This window comes from Mastacembelus armatus, chromosome 4, assembly GCF_900324485.2.
Source record: "Mastacembelus armatus chromosome 4, fMasArm1.2, whole genome shotgun sequence".
Lineage (NCBI taxonomy): Eukaryota > Metazoa > Chordata > Actinopteri > Synbranchiformes > Mastacembelidae > Mastacembelus > Mastacembelus armatus.
Genome location: NC_046636.1, coordinates 4,846,396 through 4,867,015, shown reverse-complemented (window position 1 = coordinate 4,867,015; position 20,620 = coordinate 4,846,396). Strand labels below are relative to the sequence as shown.

Below are 20,620 nucleotides of genomic sequence, written 5' to 3'. Positions count from 1 at the left end.
GCATTCCTTTATGGGATATTTTTAGACATGCTTTATTTCAAATACAAGAGGATAAGACAGAGATGCACATGGGGAGCTTAACTTGAGGCCTCACACATACACTCACACAGATTAACTAGGACATTAGTTTAATATTCACTTTTGTTCAGCAGCATCTAATGCACATCAGTCTGAGACAAGTTGCTTCACTCTTCTAGAACACTAACACCATCAAACAAATCTCCTTTCTGTAAATCATACTTGCTTTTTACCAAGCTATGCTTCTGATCATATACAGTTGGAAAAAGTGCTTTAAAAACATGAACTGCATTCCCACACTTTAGCTGTGAATTTCAATTCTGTATCGAAGGCACAGTACTAGCATGGGAGTGTCAGTATTGACTCTCTTAAATGCTGCGATGTGCGGTAATATTTTTGCCAAGTCAGGTCTGTCCTCGCTCCTGTATTAATGGAACGAGGTGGAATAAGGACTTGGGGACAGTGTTGTTGTATGAATAGTTTTTGACGTTACAATAAGCATTATGCCTATAGTACCATGATCCCAGCAGCTGTGTGAAACAAACACAGGCCAGGCAGTTTGCCAGATTTTTTTTCTTTACAGTGAATCAAAAAAGCCACCTTAAAAAGGTTCAACACAAAGGCAGTTTGCTGTGATCTTTGTATAAAAAGGGCTTGTGACAACTGAAGTCAACATCTGAAGAAAATCCTTTGTATGATTCTAATTGACTACCAAATTACATTATTGTCAGATGTTCCTAATATTTTGTCCCTATCCAATGCACAAGTTCAAGTACCATCAAAAATACTGAATTCATTTCTTAAAGCTAATCTGAGCTGACCGAGTGGGATCAGTGTGACCTGAATGGGCAGATTTCTACCCAGGACTTGATTTTATTTGACTGGTAAAAATGGTTTTCAGTGGCATGTGATAATTCGAGTTAACTACTGTACCATTTGGGTGGTTTCCCTTCTTTCTTTAAATTATTTTACAGATTGACATGGATACTATTACTGCATCTAGTCTGCCTAAGAAGAAGAAGAAAAGGCAGCAGAAGAAGGTACAGGGAACTGGGTTGGTTAGACTCAGATGCTCAACATGAGATGAGAGAGGACTGATAAACAACAAAACCAAATGTCATATTATACGGTGAAGGTTTCTTCATTATTTTAGATTCAGTTCCAAAACATAAATCTGTGATAATACCATTATGTTTGGCTTTTTCAAGATTTTAGCAGCACTATGTTTTACCAAATTAATAGCTGGTTAATAAAAGCAGATCAGAGGTTTGTCTTCTGGAAACTTCTAAGCACTTCTTTTCGTTATTTTAACAAAATATGATCACATTCCACTTCAATTATCATGTTATACATTAATTAACAGTCAAAAAAAAAAAAAAAACAGTCTCCAACATGAAGCAAGGACTTTTGATGTCAGTCAAATGTGGCACTGGGTGGGAGAGGAGAGGAGAGGAGAGGAGAGGAGAGGAGAGGAGAGGAGAGGAGAGGAGAGGAGAGGAGAGGAGAGGAGAGGAGAGGAGAGGACTGACTCGACTTCACTGTCAGCTGTTCTTCTCAACATTCACTTTGATCAGGTCACTTTTGAAAATGCTCCTCAGAAGCTTCAGCGTCTGGCAGGAATGGGACAGATTCCTCTGCTGGGGCTGAAACCCACACCGTCAGTGTTACATGTGTGGTTCAGAGACGGCAGACAGGCTGCTCATGTGCTGCAGCTAATGTTAGAGTTTTGTTGTTGGTTTGTGTACCCACTCAGGCGACACAGGGCATTTATCACACGCACATATGTTTTACTGCATTCCTGGGTTGCTGGGTAATGGAAGCAGCTGACATCCTGCTATAAAACCTCTATTTACTTGAAAAGACAGAAGTGAGCACACTAATGTGGGTGCAAAAACCAAGCCTGCAAACATGCTAATAGTGTACATGCATACAGATGTATTGCAGTAGCTACCAAGACCAGAAGGTCCAACACAGGATGTTCAGTGCCTTGCTCGAGGTTTTTGTGATGGAAAGTGTTTGAGTATTTAGCAATAGTTTATCAAAATGGTGGCTGCTTCTTTTAAGCAAAGCTTTGAAGCAAAACCAGTTCTTAAGTGCAAGAGAGAAGAGAAGAAGACAGGAGAGGAGAGGAGGAGGGACGAGTCAAATAAAATCAGTTTCTATAGGTGATTTGGTTGCTCACACTGTTTTTGCCCTCAAGCTTCAGCATATATTTAGTCAAGTCCACATCCTGAGGGGCAAACACACACACAGCTTCTTGTACTACATTTGTGAGGGCCTTCATTGACATAATTCATTCCCTAGTGCCCGAGGCAGTATTCAGGAGGGAAAATGAAGATGCTAAGAGCATCAAGAGGGGGGTGAGAGGGTGAGAGACAGAAACAGGTTTTACCACAGTGAAAAGTAGGTGGAATTATTATTAGCCTACAAGAAGTGTGATTTTTTAAAATTATATATTCTCTAATGACCTCTTGTGAAGACAGAAGTAGGAGTATAAAAGAAAAAAAAAAAACTGGCCCATTGAAAGGTAAATTTAATACAATCTTATGAAAACCTGTTACCAGGATTCTTCATCCTCCTGCTTTCAGAAACACCTAGTGATGAACAGCTCAGCTCAGAGAAGCACCCTCTTTACTGCATATACACATAACGTAAAGAACACAAAACTGTGCACGACATATTGAAGAGAAGATGGAATATCTCTTCATTAATGAAAACAGATAAGTGGTGACTAAACATCTGCAGCTGAGGTACTGCAACAGAATTTTTACTATAATTTATTGCTGCCTAGAAGGTGCTGGAAGATCAGCAGTAACTGATGTGCTGCAGTGCTATGAACCAACCTGAAACTGCACCACTACAGCAGAAACACTGTCTCACCTCTGAATGCCGTGAGTATTGACGCTCATAGCAGTGAAAATGTGTCCCGAAGAACTAATGACAGCTGTACAATTGTTGCCCAATGAGCCATTTATGCATCCAAGAAAACTCAATTTGTTTTCCAATAAAATCCTCCATCATCCGAATCGATCATCATCCCAATCAACTCTGAGCGCTCCTTCGTTTAATCACAGCCCACTGTGTTACTAGCACAGGAACTCAAACCACTTCCAAAGTCTGAGTCAAAGCAAAACCCATTTAAAGACAGAATAATCTCAGTTTATTCACCTTAGCTGAATCCTGATCCTCAGTATTAACCATCCATCCATCCATCCATCCATCCATCCATCCATCATCTATACCCACTTATTCCTATTTTAGGGTCACAGGGATCTGCTGGAGCCTATCATGGTTCTGTTCAGGTGAAAGGCAGGGGTCCACTCTAGACAGGTCATCAGTTCCTCAGTATTAATTATGTGTAAATGTCTGCTGTAATATTTATGTGGATAAATTGATTTAATGGTGGATGTTATGCTAAGCAGAGATCACAGGTTGCCCACCTGGAGCTAAGCGCTGCATCAGAAAAACTGTAGAACCTCATTCTGCTGCAGGGACTTTTGCATGTAATCATTAATGAATCTTTTTAATTTAAAACTTGTTTTTGGTTTTCCCTGCAGATATATACCAAGTTGCACTGGTTGCCATGGAGATCACATCAAGACATCAGTGCTTAGCCATTAATTTACTTTTCCCATCAGAAGCATCTGGTCCTCACTTTCCTCTTTCCTGTCACAGCCTCTCACTTTCTAAATGTTCTCCCTGCATTCCTCGTGGCTGCCCTGACATACCTGAGCCCGTCTCAACAAGTGGGAAAACCTGAGCATGTGTGCCATGCAGGCTGACAGATGCCCTGCACCACACTGCAGTCTGACACAAGGCCATACAGAAGGACATCAAAGAGAAACTGTGCTTCTGGCTGTTGCTGCAAATAATCATTTGTAATTTAAAACTAAAGCTGAGATACACTTAACTAAAGCAGAACTAAAATTAAACTCAAATTAAACTCCCATCAAGCCAAACTCTCATTAATCTTCATTCTAGTTTTGGCAACACCCAGATTTAATCAAAGACAGGACGGTGTTGATAAAACAATTTATTTAAACATTTGACAGCAGCTGTCTGTTTACCTCTGTTTGTCATTTAGGGAATTAATTAATTGCTCCCGAGTCATATTTTCTTGGTGTTTGGTGCCATGCTGGGTTGGATGTGAAACACTGGAATACGTATTGGATTGGCTCCTGGCCACAGACAGAGAACTGGTATTTCCCCTCTGGTAAAATCAATTTTTAATGTTCATGGGAATATTTGTTGCTCTACAAGTTGTGTATCTCTGCTATATGACATGGCAAGCAGATTAGAGCGATTCTGATCCAACATTTATCAGTATACTGCCTTAATGTGGTAAATTTGATCTGGATCTAAGTGTGGCTCAAGTGTGCTGATTAAATAAATTGTTTTAACTTGTGAGCATCATAAGTGCTGAAAATCAGATTTTGCTCCCTTTGGACAGAGCCAGGCTTCCAGTCCTTTTGCTAAGCTAAGCTAATCACCTCTTGGCTGTATAATTACACATTATTAAAGTGGTATTGATCTCCACACTTGCTCTTGGAAAGAAATCAAATAATCGTATTTCCCAAAATGCTCAACTCATTGTGTAAAATCGGGGGAATGAAACTGTCCTACTTTTCACTGAAGTCACCATTCATCATCTGTAGTGCAATAATGGTTTATCAACAAGTACTCTACAAAATAATGCATGCAACAGCAAAATATTATGTATTATTTGTATAAAGCACTGCAGTTACATACGTTTATACTCTGTAAGCAGCAACTTTAGAAATTTAGGAATACCAAGTCTCAACCCAGTCTCCAGAAATGAAGGTAAAAAGAAGTTGTACTGTAGAAAGACATGGGTTTGGGACTCTTTAATATAAATTATGCAGTTGACTTCTTGTTTATTGACACAAAATTTCAAACAATACGACTATCAAAAAGACTTTGGTTTCTGCTTATCCAGCTGTGTTTGTTCACATTTTCATTTAGGATGCCCCAAAGTAGGGATGTATAGGTCAGAGCAGCAGGTAACCACAGCAACAACATGCAGAATTTATGCTTTACTTTTCAGTGTTGTTCTGATTTGTTGTTGCTGCCTCTGCTTCTTCCATATCAGGAGACCTTGCTCATGGGCAGAGTTTTAGGGAGGCAGGAGCTGAACTATATCACTACACTGAATCTAGTATAGGTCCAGATAAAGTTCCAACAGCAGCTAAACAAGAGTCACCTGAGCCTTGACACAAATTGAAGACACAAAAAGATGTGACCTGAGACCAAAAAAACAATAAGGCTAAGTTGATCACTAGAAAACCAGGAGCAGCTGGCACTGTTCTGTTGTTGTATGCACAATACACAGTGCAGGAGTTGGACTGTGTACTGAAAGCAGTTTAAAAATTTTACATCCATGTGGTTGAGGGCAGTCGGGTGATTATATATTTATATATTATATACTGTATACTATACACACAACAATACATCTACATGGGTCAGATTAATGCTACTAAGTGCAAACGAGCCCATTATCACACACACACACACACACACACACACAAATCCCATTGTGGCCTTCATTAGGTGGATAAGGGTCACCAGACAAATTAAGAAGATCAGGTCACTGCATTTCATAACCCACACCAGTTATTAAATTGCTTTCATAAGCTTTAATCTATGTACACACACACAAAGATACAGACAGACCCTGAGGCTGTAGGTTGCGTGAAATGTATTGTACATACAGGATAATCTCATGTCTTTCTAACACACACACAGTCACTGCCAGTTTCTATAGTTCTGACATAATGTATTTTCTAGCCCCCAAACCTTAACAATCAGATGCCTAACCCTGACCCTAACCTATATACATATATTAACCCTCAAACAGGACTTTGAAAATGTGCTATGAAGTTATTATGTGCTGCTACTAAAACAAATCCTAAGTTATCCCTGATAGTTTGAATCACGACAAAACAGCCCAAACTTTGCAATTAGAATTTTAAAAGTTGTTTGTGTTTCATTCTAACTAAAGATAATTTTTGTATGATGAAAATTACAGGATCAGTTTTGTTTTACTTGAGAAAACCAAGTGATGTTTTTAATATCTGAGACTGTTGGGGCATCCAGTTGGCTAAATGAGACGGGTAAATCCAATTACACTCTCAGACACAGTGGAAGTGCTTGATCACATATCTAACCTGCATCAACACTGCACACTAATCTTTGTCAGAGGTCAGACAGCATACTAGTACACTATATGCTGAAGTTGAATCAGCACACTGTAAGGCATAACTTATGTCTCTGAAATGAATAGTTTCCAGATATCAGACAGTTCCTCAACCTGCTTTTGCTGCTGAGAGAAGAAAAATAATTGGATTTTGACAAACAGCTCTGTAGGCTGGAGCATCTCTGCTGTCCATTTAGTAGAATGAAACAATTCCTGTAAAAGTCTCTTTCTGCAAGTGATAAATGTTGATTAAAACATACTTTCATAGTTTGGTTATAGTTATTAAGCAGTGGGATGCATCTTCTGGGGACCATGTCAGTCTGAACCAACATTAATATGCTGGATCATAATATTAACGTAATAAGTGTCTGCCATTAAAATTGTTCATGTTAAATGCAATTCAACATCTAATATGGACTATAAACTAAAAATCACACAATCACAACAAGGTATCTTTGGATTGTTTGGACAGTTTTTTTTCTCTGTCAGGCTTCTTCTACTTTATCGGTAGTCTCGTCTCATTCTGTCTGCCCCTTAACACACCCTCTCTGTCATCTGTTTTGCCTAATTTTGAATTCATCTCCTCAGATCACATCTCCTTCCATCCCTCCATTTCCTCCATGCCACATCCTTTCATCCTCTAATTGCCACTTTACTCGTTCCTTCCTCGTCTCCTGCTTGGATGAAAGAAGAAGTGATCGCTCACTGTGTTGCTGTAGTAACAGCCTGTCTCTGTCGCTGACCTGACCTCTGACCTCTGAAGCTGTAAGCAGACAGGAACACGGCACACATACATGAGCTGTGCATGTGCAGAGCTAATTTTACACTTTAAAATGTGATGACATCGCCAATACGATATAAAAGCAGTGTTATAAGACATAATTACCATTTGGACACACACACTCACACGTCCAAGTCTGCCCCAGCTGTGCCATCACACACCACATCAAAGCAGCTTATTGCTGAGTAGTAAAAGTGAGGCAGTGGTTTGAATTTATTCCTTTCAGTCAGACGTTTATTCGCTGCTTCCCTTTCTTAATGAGCGTCTTACAATAACCCTGTCACTTACTGTGGCAAATTATTGCTACCTAAATGAGGGTCTGATGTCTGTGCCCGTTTATGTGTATGTGAGTGTGTTTCCATCTCACACTCTCATCACTATTTAAAGGCACCTGTATGTGATTTAACGTTCCACATGGCCTTCCTTCCAAAGTACACTTTTACCTTTTTACTATCCACCAAAAAACAGGGGGGAGAAGAGGAAGAGAAAGCCACAGAGCTGTAATGATGAAAGAGGAATGAGAAATGGAGGGATGAGAAGCCTATAAAGTGCAAACGAAGTCAGCGGTGGAGGGGAGGGAGGAGGTGGAAGAAAGAAGCAGAGCAAAAACAGCGGAAAAGGAGTAAATTATAATGCACAGCTCTGGTATACATGCAAATGCCACTTGTCTTCTGTTGTCAGTAGCCACAAAGGACAATTAAAACCTATTCATTTATGTTTAAGCATAATGTAACCATAACACAAGAAGTCAATAAGTCAATGAAATGATTCAACAACATCACAGATTCTACAACTCTATTTGTGAAATGTCAGAAAACTGACAAAAGAAATATAAAGAAGCGTTTTAGGATTTGGGAAACTGAGATGTGCACTCGTCATTATATTCTGATATTTTAAAGAGTGAACTTGTAATCAAGAACAGAGACATCACATTAATTGATAATAAAAATGGTGGTAGCTCAGACAAAGTAGTGCTTAGAGCTAAATGCCAACATGATCACAATAACAATACTAACATGCTGTTGGTTCACAGGTGTATAGTTTACCATTTTCACCATGCTGATTCAGTGTGTTAGCACCAACTATGTTTGCATTAACTAATTTGCACTAAAATGTCCAGCTACGGTTGAAAGTGTTGGCTGAGAAACAGCTGCTATAAATACTGATGCTTTAAAGCTCGTCAGACCAAACCAATAAAAACGAAATAACTGTGAGAATGTGTGATAAAAAAATGCTAGAAAAAAAAAGCAGAGAGGAAAGAAAGGGAGACGCAGGGAAATGCTGTTTTAAGAGAACCTTTCCTCATTTTATTACATATACTGAACTAAAAATAATGCAACACCACACAGTTCAGCCCCGTCTTCTCAGCAAGTGTGTGCATGTGTCTGTTCACATGGCACCAACTTCACCATATAATAACATAATTCTATGTCATTTCAGGGAGTAGTTAAAGGCTCTTAAACTAACTACTACTTTTATTCCCCTTCACTCAGTCGGTAAAAAAGTCAGTGTGTGCCAACTGGTGGGTGTCATGCTGGGGAGAGGCAGCATCTCAGAATACACGTTTGTGCAGGTATGTGGATAATTCTGGTGAAGATAAAGTTTACGTCAGCTATCCTTGACTGCCGGGCTTAGCTGTTAACTATAAACACGAGATTCTCTCGTCTTGTGACAATCAAAAGGAGGCTTAAGGATCCTGAGAAATAATGAGAGTTTCTGTGAGTGTAAATACTCAAGGGTCAAAAAGAAAAAAAAGTAAATATGGAATAACTCAGTGAGTGTGTCTATTATTCCCTCTGTGGCTAGGTCAGTGCATTGAGCTAAAACCTGATAACATAGATTAACGGGCCAGGATTAGCAGGAGATTAGACATCAGTCCCTAATCCAGCAGTGTGGTGTTGATGGGAAGGTGATGAACAAGAGGTGACAACATTTGAACGTGTGTGTGTGTGTGTGTGTGTGTGTGTGTGTGTGTGTGTGTGTGTGGGTGTGTGTGTGTGTGTGTGTGTGTGTGTTTCTGTGTGTAGGGGAGGGGGCATTAATAGGGGCACATCAGAGCAGAGCTCTTTCTCAGCAGGGGGCTTCAAATCTCTGTGGCCAGGGAAACATTAGGTCCCAGTCTGAGGTCTGCTGTTTCCAGGTCAAGTCCTCCATGTCAAAAAAGTGCAAATTGAATGAATGTGGTAAAGGCCTGACCACAGCTGCTGCTAAAGAATAGAAGGACATAGACTTTTCAACCTGTGCTAAAGGATCTTCTACTAAAGGACACACACACACACACACACACATATATATATATGGAGCTCTTGCACAAAGTGTATTACAATTTGGAAACTCATACCCTGGTGTATCATGAGGATGTGACACACAGTTCCTTCAAATGTTATGAGCCAAGGAGCCGATTTTATATATATTTATATATATGCAGGTGTTCGCACAGGCAGGTGTTCACACATTGACAGCTGTTTCACAGGTTGATCTTACATTTCAATATCTGTCAGACAAATAAAGAAGCTGTAACTTCTGTCTCCACAGCTTCTGTGACGGCATCAGTGCAACAGACACGTCAGTCAACGCTGACACCGTGGGCTCCTCTCAGACATCATGACAAATGTGTACAACCACTCCCCCAGCCTGCCACCTAGGCTGTGATGCTCCTGGTCTCAAAAATCACTTAATTTTGCTACTTAAAGTATCTTAATTGCCTTTAATCCCAATTCACTGCAGTTGGTGTTGTCCATATTGGTAATGGTTCAAACTGCAACAACTACTTTCCCATTTTTAGTATGCTGACATAAAAATCACTTTTTCACAGCTAGACGAGAATTAACAGGTTTGTGTTTGCAAAGTTCTTTCGAATGTAAGCAGTAATTATTTTGCAATGGCAAAGTCTGATAAGACAAGAAGTGAATAGTGAGGAAAAGGCAAAGTAGCCACATATTTTAATTTGGGAGGGAGCGCTTGTTCTGTTGCTTGGAAGTTTATTCACAGAAATTCATTATTATGTCTCATGTGGTACATTTGGGCAAGTACTGCACTGGAGCTGTTGCACAAAGTGTATTACAGTTTGGAAACTCATACCCTGGTGTATAGTGAGGATGTGCCGCACAGTTTCTTCAAATGTTATGAGCCAAGGAGCCGATTTTATGCAGTTCACCACCTCTATCAACTTCCCTGTCACTCCCGATGGCAAACTATCTAATAAAGCAGAAATACCAATAAAAAGACCAATAAAAAATAACATGAAATAGCCTCAGAGCTGACACTCAGGAGGTTAAAATGATAAAACGTATAAGGAAGGCTAGTTTTACAGGGCACAGTAAGACCCATAGAAACAACAGACATGCATGAACTTCAGTTTTTCCAAGCAACATATCTAATTATAGGCCTGTGTCAGTCTCACATGCACAGAAACACACGAAAATACACAAACGCACACAGTAGAGGATCCCGCAGTCTGGTCTCAAGTTTTCCATTAACTAACCACGTCTCCCGTGATATCACAGAGGCTGTGTTAAATCTCAACACATCACCAACTTGCTCTTTTCACAAAACCCCTTGACGTTATGAGGAAGCAACAACATGATTCCTTATTGACTTGACCTTTTAAATCCACTCCTCAGAATTACAATCAATCGCCTTTTCATCCACAAACATGTAATGTATTTAAGATGCTGAGTGCTCTCGGTAACTGTTGGAAACCACTGCCGAGTCTGTTTGTTTTATCCTGTAAGATCATGACAGACACACCTGCCATGGATACCCAGTCGCACTCAATGAGATCAGGATTATACTCTCCACCATGATCCTATCAGAGCTCAGCGTGTGCATGCATGTGCAGTTATGACCTCTCAGTCAGGACACTGTGGCCTATCAACAGAAACATCCTCCACTAAATAAAAGCACTGAATTTAGTTTTTCTTCTAAAGATACAAATCAAGCTATAAAACAAATTAAAAAAAATCCTGCTGGGGTTTGAGGAAAATACTTACAAAATATGTGATAAGTAAGACATAATGTTTCCTCTAGTGCTGAAAAAACGTTGAGCAACAAATACAATATGTTCATTTTGAATCTAACTTGAAGTGAACTGCAAAACACATTTTGTTAATAGATCCTTGTAATATAGGCCCACTTATACTTTTTAATTGCACTATTAAAATGTCATCAGGACTGTTAAAACAAAAGGACTATGTAGCAACATCTGTTGTAAAGGCAATGATAGTCGTAAAAAAAAATCCAGCTAATCCAGGTAATAATAACTTTGCCCATAACTTCAGGTCCCTCCCCAGGCAACACAGTCATCACATCGTCAACCACGTGTAAAACTACACAGCTGAGCAGAGCCCTCATTTCCACAAACGATAAGGGAGAAAAGAAAGAGACATAACAGATGCTGTAGTAAAACATATATTATATAATATAATATAACATAAACACATCCATCTCAGGTGAGATCAGAGGGGTAAGTGTACAATGACCACCTCCTTTGCAAAACTTCAGATATTGCCTAAATATTATTACCTAGATCTGAAGTCCAGAAAATGGTATTTGGTACAGACATACGGTTTTCACAAATGTGATGTGGGGAGTATGAGAACGCAGCAGTTAAAACCTTTTAAAAGAAACATATTTCCATATTCTTATACTCTGGGGGGCCAGTGACTAGCTGTGTGTTATTTTAAGGATGTCTATCCATGTAACAGTATTTTTTTGGTAAAGGCAGGTAATGTAATGTCATTTGTTACACAAAATTTGTTTCCAGTTCCATCAGAAATTGGTTGAATATTTGCAAAAATGTAAGTACAAGGTGGTAAGTACAAATAGTGGATGCCAACCTACACTACAGTTCCTGTCCAATGTAGGCAGAGGTTAAAAGATGAAATACTCTGGTGGATCACATAGAAAAAACTCTAGATAAACTAAAAACAACTTTGTAGTATGTGTGGATACAAGACAGTTTTCTTGGTTTATTTTCCTCTACCATATTTAGCAGTAAAGATTTGAATCATAACAATAAATCCTTGTAATAACCAATTAATGGAAGCCAGGCGTTCAAAGGAAGCAGCTCCAAACTGGTGTGACGGACTGCAATGATTAGTGAAATGGAACGCAGGGCACTGTAATGCCTCAGTTTACATTCTCTGGTAAGTCTGTCTCCAGATAACCAAGTGAGCAGACTGCATTCATGTCATTCTCTGAAATTACAAACCACATTGCACTGCCGTTAATATGCAGAGGTGTGAGCCAAAGCGCGTGGTGAACACACAAACCTGGCACATCTCATTCACTTCTGTCGTCTCTATTCATTGTTATAAGAAGTTATAGAAGGTGCTTTAGCTGACTTGCACAGTGAAGGCTTGTCAAAGCATGGTGAGCTATGGTACCTCTTCATGTACTATACACTATATATGTTCTGTATCACTGTTTATACTCCTCTTCATCATGTTAAGAAAATAATACTGATACACTTTTACATCAGTGTACCAGTAATATACTGATGTTACTCCCATGTAAGATCCAAACCAGCCAAAAAAAGACTTAAACCATAAATCAATTATCAAAATCATTGAGGATTAATTTTCTTTTGAAAGACTAAGGCATTAATTGTCTGAATGACTGCTCTGGAACCTCCCAATGCAACAGAAACCACATATACAAATGGTTTTGCATCCATTCATTTCACTTTATGCAAATGTGTGCTATCCAAATGACACAGATATCAATAAATCTCTATCCCTTCACTCACAAACACACAGTGTACAAGGCCCCGTGGAACATATGTATGAAAAGCGTTACAGCCAAGCAACCACCAAGTGCACCACATCAGACAAACAGCCCATCTTTTCATTTGGAAAACAGATGGACGCTCGAGTCCTAGAGAGGAGGGGAAGATGAGAAGAGGGATGGGAGGAGGAGAAAGTAAAAATAGCATCTGATAAGAAGGAGAAAGAAACCATTCAAGGACGGAGAGAAAATAAGGAGAAGAGGTGTAAACTAGAGCATGGGGAAAGAAAGTGGGATGCAAAGGAGAGAGGTTATCAAGAAACAACGCTGTATTGTGCCTCATTGATTTTAAGTACGAAGATTGATGTTAGGGCATTGAACAGTTTGTGCTTTTGCTCCTCAGCTCTTTTTCTTGTCTCCACCCACCACTTCATTTATACAAGATGATCAGAGAGATGCAGGAGGCTTGAAAGACTTGAACCTTGCATTTATCACTTAGATTTGATAATATGTCGGCAATGGAGGAATTTAATTTTCTTGTGTCTTTACTCAGAGTCATTCTGGATAATAAGTATGGGTTCATACCTAGAATGTAAATGTGCAATGCATGGATCAACAAGCTTCAATGCTACAAAAATGATTCCTCCAAATACAAATGAATTTTTCATAACTTTATAGGTATTTATCAAAGAAATATGTGCTTTTAATTTTACTATCTAGCATGAAAACTTTCAGTCATCTTTACCTAGCACACTAAATCAGCTAACACTAGTAACTAGACTTGTATAAAAATGGCGTCTCCAGTTGATATTTCAGTTATTTCATCTGAAAACAAAAACCTTGTATAAAAAAAAATATCTTAGACTGTTATTTAATTTTGAATTGACCAGTTTGGGTTATTGACGAAGACACTGTTACATTTATTTGACTTTTCTCGAATGTGACAGCCTGTAAGAACATTGCACAAATGTCCCAAAAGCAATAATATTATCTCAATAGTGTTTGTTTTATCTCACCAATAGTCCAAAACAATAATCAGATTAGCGTGAACCAATCATTTTGTAAACGACAACCAAAGAGCACTAAACAATTAACTGAAAGGATTACATCAATAATCTTTGTAGTAGTAAGTAAGATGCCAGTTTATTTTCTGTTGACATATCAACCAATTGTGGATTACTGCCATCAGTAATGATTAAATATGTGGCACAGGAGCCAGTATCAGTATCAAACCAGGTGTAGCACTACTCAACCCATTGTCTGTGAAAGGAGGATGAAAGAGAGATGAGGGTAAGAACAGCCAAGAAAGAACCTCCTCCCTTCTTCGCATCTTCCTCCTGGTCTCCAACACTCACACCCTCTTGCCTCTGTTCCTCATCCTCCTCACCTCTATCTCTGTCTCGCTCTCATGTCGCTGCATCAGACGTTATGAAAGATTCACAGCCCTGCTTTTAACAGACCAAACCGCCCCTCACACACACACACACACACACACACACACACATACACACACACACAGACACACACACACACATATACACAGACCCTGCCCTCATAGATTTGAGCCTGTCTAGAAAAAGAGTGCAGAGATGGAAGTGGAAGAAGGACTGTAAGAGTTATAGAGGAGTACAGGGAGTCTGGGTATTCAGCGATCCACATGGTGGTGTATGCTATGAGTGCCTGAGTGAGCATGTGATGTGTGACAGATGATTGACAGTATCAATTTCCTCCCTCTCTCTTACTCACTGAGAGGTTCCACAGACAATATGGACAAATAGGAACTGGCATCATTTAAGCTATAAAATATGAATTCTCACTTTGATTTACACATATTTTCTCTACAGTTCTGTGGCAGCATTCCCGTAACGTAAACCAGGCAGCCTTGGCAAAGCAAGGAAATAAGGCCTGAAAGCAAAATGGCCCGAATGTAGGCTGGTTTCAACCACACAGGCTCTTCATTAAAAAATGAGCATATAAACAATATTTTTTTCTGTGACCTGTTTTCATCTATAACAGCATCTTTCCCTCATTCCCCAGAGTTACTGCATGCAAAACTGCCCAAATACTTGATGCCTCCTCATTGTAAAATAATGTTTTCTTTACAGTACAGGGCTGCAACCATTAATAATCTTCATAATCAATTATTTATCAATTAACTGCAGCTAATCAATGGATCAATAAATCAGTGTAAAATTCCTAGAGTCCAAACTGACATCTTCATATTGGTTATGTTGTTCAAATCAACAACCAAAAACCTAAACATATCAATCCCTCACATTTAAATTTAATCTTTGCTTTCTGCAAATAATTTTCAATCCAACTGACCAAGCAACTACTTGCTTCAGCACCACACAAGACAAGACATTTGTGATTATACACGGCATATGCATCTTAAATCCCATAGAAAATTAATCAAAGTGGAACTGAAGTGAAGGTTTAAAGCATGAAACTGTGTACTCCTGTTATGTGTTGCATCAGGTAACGTGTAAAATAAAAACTTCTGTAACTAAGGAAGATTTTGGTTACAGCTTGGTAGCAATTGTAAATTTTACTAGTGTGGTGACATCAAATAACTTCTAATCAGTATTTGCAGCTCTCCCCTTTGCCCTTAAACCAACAGCAGTTCTCTGCTTTGACCTGCACAGTTTCTCCTGGTACTTTGCAGCACTTTGGAGAAGCTGCTGCAGTTCTTCTGTACTCATATGATCCCAGACTGACTCCACGCTGCTGAGGGCTCTGTGGGTCAGACCATCTGTTGCAGGACTCATGGTTCTTCTTGCTCTGAAAATAGTTCTTCATGAACTCTATTGGGTTCTATTATGGGCTTGTTGTCCTGCACAATGGGCTGCACAACTAACCAGTGATCAATCAGACACCTGATGGTGCTAAGTGACCATCAAGTGAACTGCAAGTGCCAAAAACATCTGCACAGCACTGTATACAAATAATTTCTTAATGTATTTGCATGAAGCAGATCAGTGTGGAACTAAAATCTCCTAATAAACACAAACAGATTTCACTATGTGAGTATGTTCCTGCAGTTGATTTTCTGTATGCAGCACTTATTCCACTGAGGTTTTGAGCATATACACGTGTATTCTTACCAGTCATTATTCTGGATAACAGAAGCAAATGGTCATACAGCAATGTGACTGCAGTTTTTGCCAGCAAAGGTGTCACAGCTAATTATTAGGTTTAGGGTGTGATTACTTTTTCACATAGGGCCAGGTAGGTTTTGGAAAGTTTTTTTTCCATTAATAAATTAAATCATAATTTAAAAACTGAAATCAGTCCTAAAGTAGGTGTACTTAAAGACACAGTACTAAAATTTTGTAAGTGGAAATGAATGGATGCCGCCTATTTGACATAGCCTTGTTAAAGCATTACTCACTGATAATTTAGCCTGTAATATTCTAATCCACAGGCAATCTGGACTAAAACACAATATTTCAAGTTAAACTCATTCAAACACACATTCTTGCTGTGCCTCTCCTATGCTCTTTTAAAACAACATGACAAACAATCCATATTTAGGCTACATAACACACACACAAACACACATAGGTGCCAAAACTCAACACCTTGCAAAAGAGAATATGAAGTGTGTAGAATATACACTCTGTATCTGTGTGTCATACGATCATATGGGTGTGTGCTGCTCTGCACAGACAAAGCATGTGTGAATGAAAGTGAAGTATCTTCCCTGGAGAAGGTGTTGCCTTTCACTGACATTTACACACATGCACACACACACACACACACACACACACACACACACACACACACGCGCACACACACACACACACACACACTATAGGACAAGCTTGTCTTTAACTATTGGCCAGGTAAAGGGTACAATGTGTGTCAGCTCAAAATGCTTGCAGGCAAAAAGACAGACAGCAGCAGGAAGATGACTTCCATTCACATGGTGCTAAACCTAAGGGACAATAGGTGTGCACAGGGTGTGAGAAGAATAGGGGCTTTTTAAAATCTCTTAGTAGGAATTTAGAGCACCTACTTGTCATATTACACACTGTTTACTTTGGAATTATGATATTTATCATATCCACTGACAAATACAGTTCTCACACCCAGTTTAGGCCTGGCAATAAAATGCACTTCATAATCATATTGTCTGCTGCAGTGGATCAGATTAACACCTGGAATTACACTGTTTATAGGTGGTCAAATCAAAACTTTTCACTTGCAGGTTGGCAAACAATACGGCACCAGTTTATGTGCCTCATGTATGCAAAATGTTACTTTTTACTGCCAATATGTAGCATAGAGAGATACTGCATTTCTATCCTGCTGTTTGGCTGTGTTTCAGAGTAAAAAAATACTGTAAATCTATGTTGATGTGCAAGAAAACAGAGCAGCACTAGGAGTATTTTGTCTGCTCATCTTAATATATGTACTCCCATGAAACACCTAATTATATGTCACTAATATTTGACTGGTTTATAGTCTAGCTGCCAGAATTCACCTGTTAAATATAAATCAATATTATTTGGGGTGAAATGCATTCTGACATTTGAAATAACAACTGTCAGGCCCACATCTGTGTAATTTCTACAAATTGTGTTTGCCGCTGTCAAGGTGGATGCTGTATTGGCCAAATGGTCCCACAGATGTGTGAACCAACTCAGAAGTACAAACAGTTAATAAAGGGCCACATAGCCTCAGCACTAACTACAGAACAAAATGTGTCTCCAGTGGAGAATTAAAAAGCTGACAATGAATACTCTACATTTAACTATTGCAGTGAAAGAAGCATTGTCTTTGTACTAAAATGCAAGTCTACCATTTGTCTTAGAAAATTCCACATAATATCCATGCCTAACTAGAAGTACTATCACATGTGACAAAGGGCTTTTTTACCAATGAGTTGAGCAAACTAAAGAAACCTTCTCTGTCATTGTTGTGCTCTGCAAATACTCATGAACTTCTTGTCACTAGCAGCAGCTTGGTCTTGTCCCCAGTCATTAGGAAAGTGTTTGTTCCTAAAAATGAGAGTCTGCATGTAGAGGAAGGCCACAGGGCTGAACCATCTGTGCATGTGTCCTCCTGGAGAGGAGGTTTTGCTAGAATCACACTAGTTTCCCTGTAATAAAAGGTTTTAGATTATTTTTTATTTTAACATATAAATGTATTATATAATATTTTTTCTTTAACAAGGGAGAGCTGTCAAATGTATCAGCATCAATATATTGGTACAGGCCTGACAGAAAACCATCATTTTCAATGTTAAACATCAAGGATGTCACCTGTCAGCATGTACCTGAAATATTTCAAATATGGTCATTCTTACATCACTTTTACATCACATTTGTTAATTATCCATCACACATAACTATAGATCATTTCATATTTCAAACAACTGCAACTGAATATCAGGGTACAAAAAATATGTAGCTCTATCATCCAGGCAATTAATATTCCCCCTTATGGTCTTAAAGGTGCAGAAAGGACATCCATGAAGGAATAACCATGTATCTCAGTGTTCATGAGGTCTTTCCTAATGCAAACATGACTACTGCACTTGAATGCAAGTTTAGCATAAATCAGCAATCTCATGGTTGACACTAATATTCTCTTGTGGCAATAAGAAAGGAGTGCAGGTGAGTCTGTCTTTGCCTGAGTGGAAGAGCTACATTTACAAACCTTGGGGTCCCTGATGTGAGAAAGATTGAAGAGCTCTTGCTCTGGGAATTGTGCTTCCTGTCGCCATCTTTCTGTTCCAATCTGCACCCAGTTGGCAGATTTTAATGAGTTTTGGGAAGGCAGAACTGTTGCTCAAATAACTAGAGCAGATCAAGATCCAAGTGACTGAAGCATTGTGTTTTTTCCATCTGTCAATAAAAGATGAGTTTTTAATGGAAAAGGAGGGAGAGTGCCATTTCTGGTTTCTTCCAGGGTCGTCCATAAAGCACTAACAGACACCTTGAGCGACTCACTTGCTCTGTCTCTGTCAACCTGCCACCGTCTGTCTGTCTCATCGTTTTTTCTCTATCTCCACCTTTATTTGCCACACTTCAGTCTGTTTGTGAATCTTAGTGTCTCTCTCTCTCTCTCTCTCTCTCTCTCACACACACAATATTAATAACTCACCCACCCATATGAGACTGTTTTCAATGACACAACATGAAATGACCTTCAGATCATACACAATCTGAACAGATACACACACCTCAGTCTCGCCTCATCTCCTCCTTTGTGAGACTGCTGCTATCTGTCCATCTTTAGGTGAAACAGAGGAAGAGGCAGTGAGAGACAGACGATCGCCTTAAAGGGGGAAACAACTCAATTTCACAATTCCCATCTGCACTTTCTTCAAGGCCAAGACAGTTCAATCAGCATTTATAAAGAGTGGCGACTATAGGGCGAGGTGCACACTTTGATGTGTGATGTCTAGTTGACTGACTGGCTGACTGACTGAATCTCAAGCTTATTGATCGTCTGAGTGGCTGGGTAATTGACTGATTGATTAAATGCATGATTGTCTGACTGGTTGGACGTCTCACTGAGTGACAAGCTAGCGTGCACAAAGCCACAGAATAGATTACCCTTCCCAAATCTCACTCTTCTCTTGTTCAACTTAACTTTGGTAACAGCAGCTTATGATGTAGGCTGAGCTACAGCTGTTACTGGATAATGCCCTGGGCTGGTCTAAATTATTAGTTTATACAAACGACAAAAGAAGCAATTTCAGCATCTACTGAGTCACACATGCACTCATATAAAGATACAGGCACACAAAACCTGCAGTCCAGAGCAGAGCAGACAATGAAAATGCACCAGAACACATTAGTTCACTACCACTACTCAACAGCCACGAGCAGAAGGCAAATCATCATTTTCACTGTGGTGTATATTAAAAGCTGCTCACACCTGCAGTGCAAGCATCAGCAAACACATAAATACCTTGAGCAGACTATAATAGCTCAACAAGACACATGGTTTACACCCACATGTGATTCCACCCTCAGCAGACAATGAACTTGCCCCAGAAAAGGACTATAATAGAGATCTGCAGGACAGACTATAGCCTGGGAAACACTTCCCTTTGGTTGGGAGCATTGCCCAGAGAGAGAAATGGAAAATCGGAGTGAACTGAGAAGCTTTTTGCATAATAAGACACATGTACTGAGATGTTGCATAAACTTGGCTTTTTAACATGAAGAAATCTTTTGCACTGATCAAGCATTTTAGCCAATTTTTAAAAATAATCTTAGGATGTGTATTTTGATTATTGCAATAGAGACATTCCACAATGTGAAGCTTAATGTCATTAAACTAGCTCATTTTCTCCTAAGGTCCTGTGATATTTCACCAACCCAGCTGTTTGAACTCATCCAAAGTGATTTAATCAGTGTTAGGTTGGAATTAAGTTGAGTTTTCTCTATTCCGTTTCCACAAAAACTCACCGGAGATCTCGGTCTGAGGCACCGCAGCCAGAGTGAACCCCTTCCCGGCGTAGAACTGCCGCAGGTCGGTGCAGCTCCTGTCCCCCCCGGCCACCGGGCCCGGTGCTGCAGAAAGACACGCCAACGCGCAGAGAAGCGCCGGGAGACGCATCTTCTGAGGTGTAGTCCTGTTTTCTCACACTGCTGCTGAGAGAATCAAAGCAGTTCTTAGCAGATGTCTTCAGTGTTTTGTTGCTATTTTAATTCTAAAGAGTTTTTAGTCTGTCAGCAGAAACAAGTATTCCCGGTGCAAAGCGCACGGAGCCCCGGTTAAACAACACACGGACAACCGGGGCAGAGAGGGAGGCACCCGAGGCGGACGCTCCGCGGTGGTTTCTCCGGATAAGAGAACTGCGACGCGCGGCTGGAGGTGCCAGGTACACCCCGCTCCTCCTCCTCCTCCTCCTCCTCCTT

At 39.7% G+C, this 20,620-nt stretch overlaps 1 protein-coding gene across 1 annotated transcript in view; it reads right to left on the bottom strand.

Moving 5' to 3' along the window:
- The window catches only part of LOC113140043 (glypican-1-like), a 32,526-nt gene extending 11,906 nt beyond the window's left edge, over positions 1-20,620 (bottom strand). The window contains exon 1 of the mRNA XM_026323768.1: positions 20,168-20,620. Coding sequence (XP_026179553.1) covers positions 20,168-20,318 — 151 coding nt within the window. The 5' untranslated portion in view covers positions 20,319-20,620. The remainder of the gene's footprint in view (positions 1-20,167) is intronic.